The sequence below is a fragment of the Dermochelys coriacea genome, chromosome 14 (assembly GCF_009764565.3).
Source record: "Dermochelys coriacea isolate rDerCor1 chromosome 14, rDerCor1.pri.v4, whole genome shotgun sequence".
In the NCBI taxonomy this organism is placed as follows: domain Eukaryota; kingdom Metazoa; phylum Chordata; order Testudines; family Dermochelyidae; genus Dermochelys; species Dermochelys coriacea.
Genome location: NC_050081.1, coordinates 33,000,909 through 33,011,901, shown reverse-complemented (window position 1 = coordinate 33,011,901; position 10,993 = coordinate 33,000,909). Strand labels below are relative to the sequence as shown.

General features: G+C 49.7%; 1 protein-coding gene across 3 annotated transcripts; it reads right to left on the bottom strand.

Moving 5' to 3' along the window:
• Window positions 1-791: 791 nt before the first annotated feature.
• LOC119843282 (zinc finger protein 271-like) lies at window positions 792-7,504 on the bottom strand. 3 transcript variants are annotated; one of them, XM_043496649.1, is made up of 4 exons: window positions 7,363-7,504; window positions 6,378-6,425; window positions 6,223-6,249; window positions 792-3,531 (listed from the first exon to the last, which is right to left on the bottom strand). In XM_043496649.1, exons 1-4 carry the CDS (start codon window positions 7,496-7,498, stop codon window positions 1,115-1,117), a joined length of 2,628 nt encoding a protein of 875 aa, XP_043352584.1. In that variant the 5' UTR covers window positions 7,499-7,504; the 3' UTR covers window positions 792-1,114. The 3 variants fall into 3 exon arrangements, with proteins under 3 accessions (XP_043352584.1, XP_038228358.1, XP_038228359.1); XM_038372430.2 differs by lacking the exons at window positions 6,223-6,249; window positions 6,378-6,425; XM_038372431.2 differs by lacking the exons at window positions 6,223-6,249; window positions 6,378-6,425 and having other exon boundaries at window positions 792-3,528.
• Window positions 7,505-10,993: the final 3,489 nt, after the last annotated feature.

Sequence of the window (10,993 nt, the reverse complement as noted above, 5' to 3'; positions counted from 1 at the left end):
TGTTACTTTGAGCACGCTAGCTTGATCAAAGCGAGGGTGTGTACATCTACCCAAGCTGGGAATTACAACGGCAGCGTGGATGATCCCTAAGTATCTTGCTCAAGGTCACACAGGGAATATCCAGAATCCAGGTATCCCCCAGTGCCGCCTTCCTCCCCTATTTGAGCCATAGGTGCCAACTCCGTGGGTGCTCTAAGGCTGGAGCACCCACAGGAAAAAAATGGTGGGTGCTGAGCACCCACTAGTAGCCCCCCATCAGTGCCTCCCTCTCCTCCCAGCTTCTCTTGGCCACCGGTGGGCCCCGCCGATCAGCACCTTCCCCTCCCTCCCAGTGCCTCCAGCCCACCGTGGATAAGCTGTTCGCTGGCATTCAACAGCTTGGTTGCATGCCAGCACTGGGGAGGAAGGGAGGAGCGAGGGCGGGGTGCGCTCAGGGGAGTGGGACGGAAGAGGTGGGTTGGGGGTCAGGCCTTGGGGGAAAGTGTGGAGTGGGGGTGGGGCCTGGGGCGGAGCAGGCGCGAGCACCCTCCAGCACATTAGAAAGTCGGTGCCTATGATTTCAGCTACCCGAGGGCAAAGATGGTCCAATGGTAAAGGCTCTGGCTGAGGACATGGGTGAGTCAGTTTCATCTCCCTGCTGGGCTGCAGGTTTCCTGTCTGACTTCGAGTTAGCGGCTTAGCTTCTCTGCGTCTCAGTCCCCCATCTATAAACCGGGGCATAATAACGCTTCCCTACCTCTCAGGGTGCTGTGAGGATACAGAGATTAGAAATTGGGAAGTGCTTTGAGCTCTACAGGTGAAAAGTGATTTATAGGAAGGCAACAGTATTATTAGTCACAGTGGAAGTAATCGGCTTGATCTGGAGCAAGGAAGATTTAGCCCAGATATGCGGAAAAACTTTCTAACACTTAAGGGGAGTTTGGCTCTGGAACAGGCGACCTATGAAGGTTGTGGGACCCTCACCATTGGAGATTTTTAAGACCAGGTTAGACAAATACCTGTCAGGGATGGGCTAGGTGTATTTGATCCTGCCTCCGCTGGTGGGACTGGACTGGATGACCTCTCGAGGCCCTGTCCAGCCTAACATTTCTAGGACTGCACCAGTGCCAGGTGGCTATGCCGTGTGCGTCCCTTGGTGGGCAAGGAGGTGAGAACTGGTGCTGAAGCTTTTCCCACAGTTGGTGCATTTGTAAGGCTTCTCTGGCAGGTGCGATCGCTGATGGACCACCAGGTGGGAGCTCTGGCTGAAGCTTCTCCCGCACTGGGGGCACAGGTAGGGTCTTTCTCCCGTGTGGGTCCGCCAGTGCTTAACGAGGTCTGAGCGCCGGGCGAAGCTCCTCTGACAGTTGGAGCATTGGTGGGGCCTTCCCTCCGCGTGGGCCCTCTGATGGGTTGCCAGAGCCGGGCGGGAACTGAAGCCAACCCCGCAGTCAGGGCAGAGGTAGGATTTCTCCTCCCTGTGGGTCCTCTGGTGGGTGATGAGGTTGGAGCGCTGGCTGAAGCCCCGCCCACAGTCAGGGCAGTGGTAGGGCCGCTCCCCAGTGTGGGTCCTCTGGTGGGCGTGAAGGTTGGAGCTCTGGGCAAAGCCTTTCCCGCAGTGGGAGCATTTGTAAGGTTTCTCTCCCGTGTGGATCCTCTGGTGTTTGATCAGCACCGAGCTGTCCCGGAAGCTGCGCCCGCAGTCGGGGCACTGGTAGGATTTTTCCCCGGTGTGGGTCCGGTGATGCACGATCAGCGTCGAACTGGTGTTGAAATTCCGCTTGCAGATGGCGCAGGTGTAGGGCCGCTCCCCCGTGTGGATCCGCTGGTGTTTGATCAGGTTGGAGCTCTGGCTGAAGCTCTTCCCGCATTCGGAGCACCTGAAGGGCTTCACCGCTGGACGGCGCGAAGGGGCCAAGCTCAGATCAGAACGTGCCCTGCGGCCCCTTGGCTCTGCCTGGCGGGCAGCCGGCACTGGGCTCTGCTCCATACCAGCACATGGGAAGGATTCTGCCTCTGAGTGGGCTCTCTGACATGCACTGACGTTGGAGCTGGTGGGTTGGGGACTTTGCTCAGTGCTAACACATGGAGAGAACGCCTCCTCCAGTGGGGTTTTGGGATGTGTATTGGGGGGTGCTAGGCTCACCTTTAATCTTTTCCTCAGATCAGCTTCCTCCTCTTGGTCAGCTCCTTCTCGTGCACTGTGATTGGAGCCACTCAACCTTTCCACAGCGTTAGCACGTGGACGAGATTTCTCCTCTCGGTGCATTCGCCGATGCACATTGAGCTCGGAGCTGGCATCAAACCTTTCCCCGCAGTCAGGGCATTGATGGGGCTTCCCCGCCAGGTAGGCTTCCCCATCACTGGACTCTGCTGAGCTCTGGCCGACGCTTCCCCTGCTCTGAGTATCTTTATTGGGATCCTCTTCCTGGAGGACTGTCGGCGTGGTGCTCATGCTGCCTTTATAGGGCTTTGCGTCCTCATGTAGTCTCTTATGGGTAATGAGGTGGGAGCTCTGGCTGAAGCTTTTCCCACAGCTGGGACACCTAAAGGGTCTCTCCCCTGTGTGGACCCGGCGGTGCTTATTGAGGTCCGAGCGCCGGGTGAAGCACCGCTGGCAATCGGTACATTTGTAGGGTTTCTCTCCCGTGTGGGTCCTCTGATGGGTGATGAGGGCAGAGCGGCTGGGGAAGCTTTTCTCGCAGTCAGGACATTTATAAGGCCTGTCGCCTGCGTGGCTCCTCCGATGGGTCAGGAGCTGGGCACTGGTCCCGAAGCCTTCTCCACAGTCGGGGCACAGGTGGGATTTCTCCTCCAGGTGGGTCCTCTGGTGGGAGATCAGGTTGGATTGCTGGCTGAAGCTCCGCCCGCACTCGGGGCATTTGTAGGGTCGCTCCCCGGTGTGGACCCGCTGGTGGGCGCTGAGGTTGGAGCTGGTGCTGAAGTGTTTCCCACAGTCAGTGCAGTGGTAGGGCCGCTCCCCGGTGTGGACCCGCTGGTGGGCATGAAGGTTGGAGCTCTGGCTGAAGCCTTTCCCACAGTGGGAGCACTTGTAGGGCTTCTCACCCGTATGGGTCCGCCAGTGCTTGATCAGCACTGAGCCCTCACTGAAGCTCCGCCCGCAATCAGGACAGCGGTAGGATTTCTCCCCGGTGTGGGTCCGGCGGTGCACAATGAGGGCCGAGCTGGTGTTGAAGCTTTTCCCACAGCTGGTGCATTTATAGGGTCTTTCACCTGTGTGCAGCCTCTGGTGAGTCAGGAGGTTGGAGCTCTGAGAGAAGCTTCTGCCGCACACGCTACATTTATAGGGTTTCTCGGTGGTGACCGTGTTGCTGTCTTGGGGTCCCTTGAGAGATCTCTGATGGCAGGCAGGTTTATCCCCTTGCTTTGCTGGGTGCTGCCTCCCTGACCTGCGCAGACTCTCCACAGCTTTCCCCCCCTGAGAAGCAATCCCTTTGGATCTTCCTGAGAATGCCCCACATGGTTCTGCATGCTCCGGACCTCCCTGCCAGGGATTCATCTCTTCATTCTCATGCTCTAGCCCGTCAGCTGCTGGGATAAAAAGAGAGAATCTGAAAGTGAGTCGTTCTCTGGGCTGGGAAGAAAGGAAATCTCAGCACCAGCGATTGAGGAAACTTGATAAGGTGGAGAAGCAGAGGCCGAAAACCCTAAGAACACTCGGATCTCGGCACAACCTCAAGCTATTGGACTCCCGACAGGAATCAGGGAGTGGAATTAAGTGGCCTGTGCTATTCAGGCAGTCAGACTAGATCTGCATTTCTCCACCCATGGGTCGGGACCCAAAATTGGGTCTCCAGAACGTAGGTGCTGACTCTGTGGGTGCTCTGGGGCTGGAGCACCTGCAGGAAAAAAAAGTGGGTGCAGGCAAAACAGCTATTTGGAGGCTTGCGGGAGGGTGGCGAGCAGCCAGCAGTGGGCAAGCAGGGGACTTGGGAGGGGGTGCAGTGGGTCAGGAAGAGGCAGAGCAAGGGCAGGACCTCAGGGGAGTGGGGCAGAGCTGGGGCAAGAAGGGGTGGAGTGAGGGCAGGAAGGGGTGGAGTGGGGGCGGGGCCTTGGGAGGGGGCAGAGCGGGGCGGAAGAGGCGGGGCGAGGGCATGGCCTTTGGGGAAAGGGCCTCAGGGCAAAGTGGGGGTGGAGCACCCCTGGGGAAAACTAGAAGTTGGCGTCTAGGCTGCAGAATGTTTCAAAGGGTCGCATGGCAGCTCCTGCGGCTCCTGTCCCATGGAGCTGGCTGGGCTCGCCTCCCCGCTCCAGGCACTGCAACCTCCCAGCGCCACTCAAGTTTGGCCCAGCCGTCATGGCGACGGGAGCCTGGGATGGCCAAATCTGAGTGAGTGGCCCTGCAACCCCATGAGCCAGGGTACAGCTCCACTCACACAGATTGGGTCCAGTCAGGGGCCGGGGCCAAATCTGAGCAGTGCTGCTATCCCAGAGGTCACAGTGCCCGGAGCAGAGATCCAAGCCCAGCCAGCCCCAAAGCATGGGAGCAGCAGGAGCCGCCACTGTGGGCCGAGCGCTGGGCAGGACCGAACCCCCCCAGGGGGCAGGATCCGACTGAACCCACCTCAGGGCCTCCACCCCCAGACTATTTACTGTGTTGCAACAGGCCACAAACATTGACAAATGGCTCCTGAGCCCAGAAAGGTTGAGAACCTCTGTACTAGAGGATCAGAACGATCCTTCTGACCTTGAAATCTTTTTGGAAAGGATTGCTTATTTAACACGCTTTAGAAGGGCGTAAATGACAACACAAGGTCACAGTGTGAGGAAGGCTGATGGTCTTGAGGTTAAGGAAAGGGGCAGGGCCACAGGACACCTGGTTTCATTCCCCAGCTCTGATACAGACTCCCTGGATGACCTCGGACAATTCACTTAGGCTGGGATGTTTAAAGGCGCCTAAGTGAAATAGACATCTAACTTTCATTGAATTTCAGGAATAACTCCCTTAGGTAACCTTTGAAAATGCCAGCCTCAGTTCTCATATGTGAAATGGGAATAATAGTCCTTCCCCCTCCTTCCTATCATGTCTATTTAGACTGTAAGGTCTTTGGGGCAGGGACTGAGTCTCACTGTGTGTTTGTAGTGCGCCCAGATCTCAGCTGCTGCCTTTAGATCCTATGTAATACAAATAATGCATAGAGTCTACGGCTATAATAAACCATTGTGATCATCTAGTCTGATCTCCTGGGCCAGAAAACCCAGGCCAGGAAACTTCCCCAGAATAATTTCTGTTTGCACTAAAGCGTATCTTTCATAAAAGCATCCAATCTTGATTTAAAAATTGCCAGAGACAGAGAATCTACAGCAATCCTTGGCAAATTGCTCCAATGATTAATTATCCTTGCTATTACTAAGTAAATCAATAGCAGTAAGGTTCCAGGAAAAGGAAAACAATTAGAGTGACCACCTGTCCCGATTTTATAGGGACAGTCCCGATATTCGGGACTGTGTCTTACATAGGCGCTTACTAACCCCCCACCCTGTCCCGATTTTTCACACTTGCTATCGGGTCACCTCTAAGAAAAATGCCAGCAAACTAGTCCTATCATAGAGATGCCAAATGTAAGGTACATTTAGGGGTTCATCATCATTATACCCAAAGGACTGGGTCACTGCTAGAACTGGCAGAAAATTTTCCAATGGAACTCTTTTCTCAAAGGGAAATATTTTGATAGAATTGAAATGTTCTGTGGGAATGTCCCGATTCTATTGAAACTTTCAACCAAAATCAGCCAGGTTTCTAGGGTCCTTGTTCGAAGGCAGCCTGCCCTGGAGCAGAGGAGCATATTTAAGAAACACCATTCTCCCTGCAGAAACATTTCAATGTTTCTGAAGCAAAATATTGCAGGATTTCAGTTCCACAATTTGCACAGTTTGTTTTTTTGTCCCACTTTTGGCCAAAACGTTTCCTGAACACTCAATTTCACAGAACCAAAATTCTGTTCTCTAGCCAGCTTTAGTGGTGTGGTCCTCAGGATGCTATAAAGTGGTTTAAAATAAAAGGAAGTATTTCCTCACACAACACACAGTCAACTTGTGGAACTCCTTGCCAGAGGATGTTGTGATGGCCAAGATTATAACAGTTAAAAAAAGAAGTAGGTAAATTCATGGGGGATAGGTCCATCAAATGGCTATTAGCCAGGATGAGCAGGGATGGTATCCCTAGCCTCTGTTTGCCAGAAGCTGGGAATGGGTGATAGGGATGGATCACTTGATGATTACCTGTTCTGTTCATTCTCTCTGAAGCACCTGGCATTGGCACTGTCAGAAGGCAGGATACTGAGCTAGATGGACCATTGGTCTGTCCCAGTATGGCCCTTCTTATATTCTTATGTTCTAAAATGAGTTTCACTCCTATCCCCAAGCATAGTTCTGACCCTGAGAATGTGCCAGAGAGTCTACGGAGTCCACTAGAGACTTTGCTCCTGCATGGAATTTTAAGTGGAAGATGATCAGACACTACGGTGATGGGAGGCTGTAGAAAACCGACAGCTAAAGTTGAAACAGGAAAGGAGCTCTCACAATGCCAGCTGAGGAGCATGAGTTGTGGGGGAAGGTCTACTTTCTGGGCTCTTCTGCTCCCTCCTTTCCCAGTTCTGGATTTGAACTAGGAGTCTGTGGAACCAGATCCTCCTCCACTAACGTCAATGGAGCTACCGGGCCAAGATTTTCCAAAGCAGCTGCTGAATTTTGGATGTTTAACCCAACACACCATAAAGAAGTCCTGATTTTTCGGAGGATAAGTTCCCAGCACTTTATAAAATTCCGGCCCCCTTAAAATGGACATTGAAAATCATTGTCACTTTGCAAAATCTTGGCTCAGCTAAGAAGCTGGGCGACTGTTCCAGTGACGCCAACATCTGTTTTTTATCTCCAGTCTTACGATGTTTAGTGTTTTCCTCAAAGCCTCAGCACCCAGAGTTAGATGATTATGGAAGAATCTCAGCTTTAATTTTTTTTCTTTTAAAAAAAGTACATTTCTAGTCCCCAAGGTTAAAGAGAAAAGCTTGAAAACTTGGTTCTAGAGTCTCAAAACCCAGAAGGCAAATAATAAACTATAATAAAATTATTATTATTAATAACAAAATGATTAATAATAATAATTGTGTTCATTATTTAAAGCCTCATTATTTGAAAGCAGCCTTGTGATTTTTGGGGGGCTGACTGGTTTTTGAATGATTTCAGCTGGCAAATACAGGGGTCCTGCAGTCCAGCACCAAACAGGGCATCTTGCTCTCCAAGCAGCTTCTTAGGGGTCAGGCTTCAAAATGCTCAGCTGCTGTATTGACCTACATCAAGGTTCCTTGGCTGCCTTCCCTGAGCTGTCTGCTCATTGCCATCAATCCCCTTCCCAGCACTTACCTGGATTCATACCGGAGAGGGCCCTGTGCCCAAGCACCAAGGGGTAATTGGGGAGCAGCCCCAGCCAACCAGAGATGCTTCTCTGATGCACCGGGGGTAACAGAACCTGCATCCCAGTTGCCTTTTGTGTTTCCATCACAGATGCACTGTGGGAAATGTAGTCTCCACTGCAAGGCATAAAGACAAGCCCTCTTTGTTGCAGAGCAAACTCCAAAGGGCAGTCTGTGTTGCAGAGAACTATGGGAAGTGTAGTCTCCTTTGCCATGCAACAGCGTTTTACATCGCAAGGCATTGTGGGAGGTGTAGTCTCCGGGTCTGATCAGAAATGCAATGTTGGTGGTGGAGCATTATGGGGAAAGCAGTATGTCTGGCAGAGTGTTATTGGAAGTGTAGTTTGCACTGCAGGGCAGTATGGGAAATTAATTTCTGGGAGGCATGAGGACTGCTTGATTGCAATGTGCTGGAGAGGAGGATGTGGAGGGACAGGGAGGCCTCCCAGCTTTAAGAAAGGAAGCAAGCCGCACAGGATAACAAAGGGAGGAATTCTTTGCCTGCAGTGAATTCATCATTAGTTAATTCATTTTAAACACCCAGTCCACGTGCCTGGACCAAAATGTGTTAAGAGCAGGATGTGAACCCAACCTCCATCTACAGACCAGAATACCCAGCTCAAGAAAGGCATACAGAGTCTTAAGCATGGTTCCTTTGATCACTTAGCTAGCCTGATGCCAAGGAGAGGATCTCTATCTCTGGATTTCACTGAGCCTTGAGGAAATGTCACATTCACAGCTAGGGCTGTGATGGAGGCTTCTGTTTTTCATGGTAGGCTTATTGCAGGCTGAAGAAGTCTCTGAAAATGAAGGTAGTGATGTGGAGAAATTGCACTACTGGGCTGGTCTCCTTGTATTTAAATGTAGACCACAAATACATCCAATCCACCTGTCTCTCTCTCTCTTCTTGTTTGTCTCTTTCACTGTCTGACTTTTTCTCTTTGTGCATCTGTCTCTGTTTCCTTTATATTGTAGCTGCGTTGGGGATATCAGAGAGAGGAGGTGGGTGAGATAAGACCTTTGATTGGACCAACTTCTGTTGGTGAGAGAGAGAAGCTCTTGATCCACACAGAGCTCTTCTGCAGGGCTGGGCTCCCGCCTGGTAAGCTTGAAAGCTTGTCTCTCTCACCAACAGAACTTGGTCTATTAAAAGATATTACCTCACCCACCTTGTCTCTCTCTTTCCTTTGTCATTCTCTTATAGTAAACTTGGTATAACACTTAGTTATATCAGAATAAAGGTGCTTATATCAACATAGCTTATTCCCCTAAATTTACAAGGGCTGGTGTACACTACAGGGTGGCGGGTGTGTGTGTGTGTGTGTGTGTGTGTTTGATCTAAGTCACACAATTTCAGCTACGTGAATAACGTAGCTGAAGTCAATATACTTAGATATACTCACTGTGGTGTCTTCACTGCGGTGTGTTGATGGGAGATACTCTCCCGTCAATTTCCCTTGCGCTTCTGGTTGAGGTGGAGTACCGGACGCTAGAGAGATTGGTTGTCGATTTATTGAGTCTATACTAGACACAATAAATTGACCCCTGCTGGATCGATCACTGCCCAATCCGGCCGGTAGTGTAGACAAGCCCTAAACTGTGCTAGTATAGGCATCTTTATACGGGCATATCCATACTAAGGGGAGGTGTACTGCTTTAACTATACCAGTTTCAAACCAATATAGTTAAAGCAGTGCAAACACTGTGTAGACAGGGATTAAGGACTCACAGCGAAGATCATGATGCAGCATCACGGCTCCTGGGACTTTCCCTAGGGGGGATTGAAAATGGCCCCAGTAGTGATTTATCCAGCACTGGAAAACAGAGAGCACTCATAAACGAGAATGCATATGTTAGGGTAATTCTGTGTCACTGTAACTATTTGGTTAGTGTATGAACTTTATTTCCCTGTGCCCTTCCCCTTGAAGGTTTGGGTGTGTGATGAAAAGGTCAAAGAAACACAGCTAAAGCAGGCAGGGCTTCAAAAGTGTTTGGGGCTCCTGGATGCTTGTGGATTGCTCGTGGACATCATGGGCTCTTTTGTGAGTCTTCCTTTCTTGCCTGTAAGGGCTTCTTTCTCTTCCCTTTGGCATAATTATTCTCATTTCATTTTGTTTTTTGTTGTTATCACATAGGAGCCAGCTGAAATATTTTGTCTGAACATTTGTCCAGCTAAAATACGTGGTTTCAACGCCAAAATATTTTGTGGCAACAGGACAGTTTTGCTGAAACATTCTGATTTCGTGTTTAAAAAAAAAAAAAAGTTAAACAAAACATTGGGCTTCGGATTGATATTTTGACATGTCAACATCGCGAAATAAATCATTTCATGTCCAGTGAAACAAAACATTTCAACATTTCCAGATCCAACAGTTTTAGAACTTTTCCTTCTATATAATGTTTCTACATTTTGAGGGTTTTTACCCTCCATTAAAAGCTAGCATCACATATCAGCATGTTTAGTGGGAAAGAAATTCCACTTACTGAACAGCATTGTTAATTTTTATTTAACTTGGTGAAGGTGTAAAACGTTTTCCCAAAGTGGGGGTGACTTCCTTGGTGTTCTGCTGACTTGCACCGACCAAGAATATGGCCATATTTGGATTAGTTTCCAGTTCTGCTAAATGGATATGGGTAAAACTGAGAGCAGAGACTGATCCCCCATGACACCAGTGAGTTACTGTAGAACCTCAGAGTTATGAACACCAGAGTTATAAACTGATCAGTCAACCACACACAACTCATTTGGAATTGGAAGTATGCAAGCCGGCAGCAGCAGACACAGTATAACAGGTTTCAGAGTAGCAGCCGTGTTAGTCTGTATTCACAAAAAAGAAAGGGAGTACTTGTGGCACCTTAGAGACTAACAAATTTATTTGAGCGTAAGCTTTTGTGAGCTACAGCTCACTTCATCAGATGAAGTGAGCTGTAGCTCACGAAAGCTTACGCTCAAATAAATTTGTTAGTCTCTAAAGACACAGTATAGTACAAATACAGCACAGTGCTGTGTTAAACGTTAACTACTAAAAAAATAAAGGGAAAGCAGCATTTTTCTTTTGCATAGTAGTTTCAAAGCTTCATTAAGTCAATGTTCAGTTGTAAACTTTTGAAAGAACCACCATAACGTTTTGTTCAACTACGAACATTTCAGAGTGATGAACAACCTCCATTCCTGAGGGTTTGTAACTTGCAGGTTCTGCTGTGTTCCTGATTTATATTAACGTGAGAGGGGAACTGAGCTTCATATTTTCCTCTCAAGCTGTGCTGTTTAAGTTGATGGGCCTTGTTTCGTGGGAAAGAAAGAAAGGATAGAAATGATTCTAATACCTGTTACTTCCCCCTATTGTCAGGGATAAAGCTTTACTACTTTAATGCAAGGGGAAGGGGTGAGTGATTTGGTGTCTGAAGTTCCAACTTTTGATCCCCTCTAACAGCTGTGATGTTATAGCTGCACACACGGGAGTTTCCCAGCCCCTTTCTATCTAGGTACGTGGGTGGCCCCCTGTCACCAAAGTGTCTGGGCACTTGATGCACCCAGGCCTGAAAATCTGGCTTCAGCAGACATCAGGGGAAAGCAGGGT

Bases quoted from the DNA above. Each gene is read 5' to 3' on its own strand.
- LOC119843282 (XM_043496649.1), bottom strand. From the start codon at position 7,498: ATGGAAACACAAAAGGCAACTGGGATGCAGGTTCTGTTACCCCCGGTG. The intron at 6,426-7,362 runs GTAAGTGCTGGG...AATTCCATGCAG, and splicing joins CCTCTCCGGTATGAATCCAG to GAGCAAAGTCTCTAGTGGAC. The intron at 6,250-6,377 runs GTCAGAACTATG...TGCCAATGCCAG, and splicing joins CTCTCTGGCACATTCTCAGG to GTGCTTCAGAGAGAATGAAC.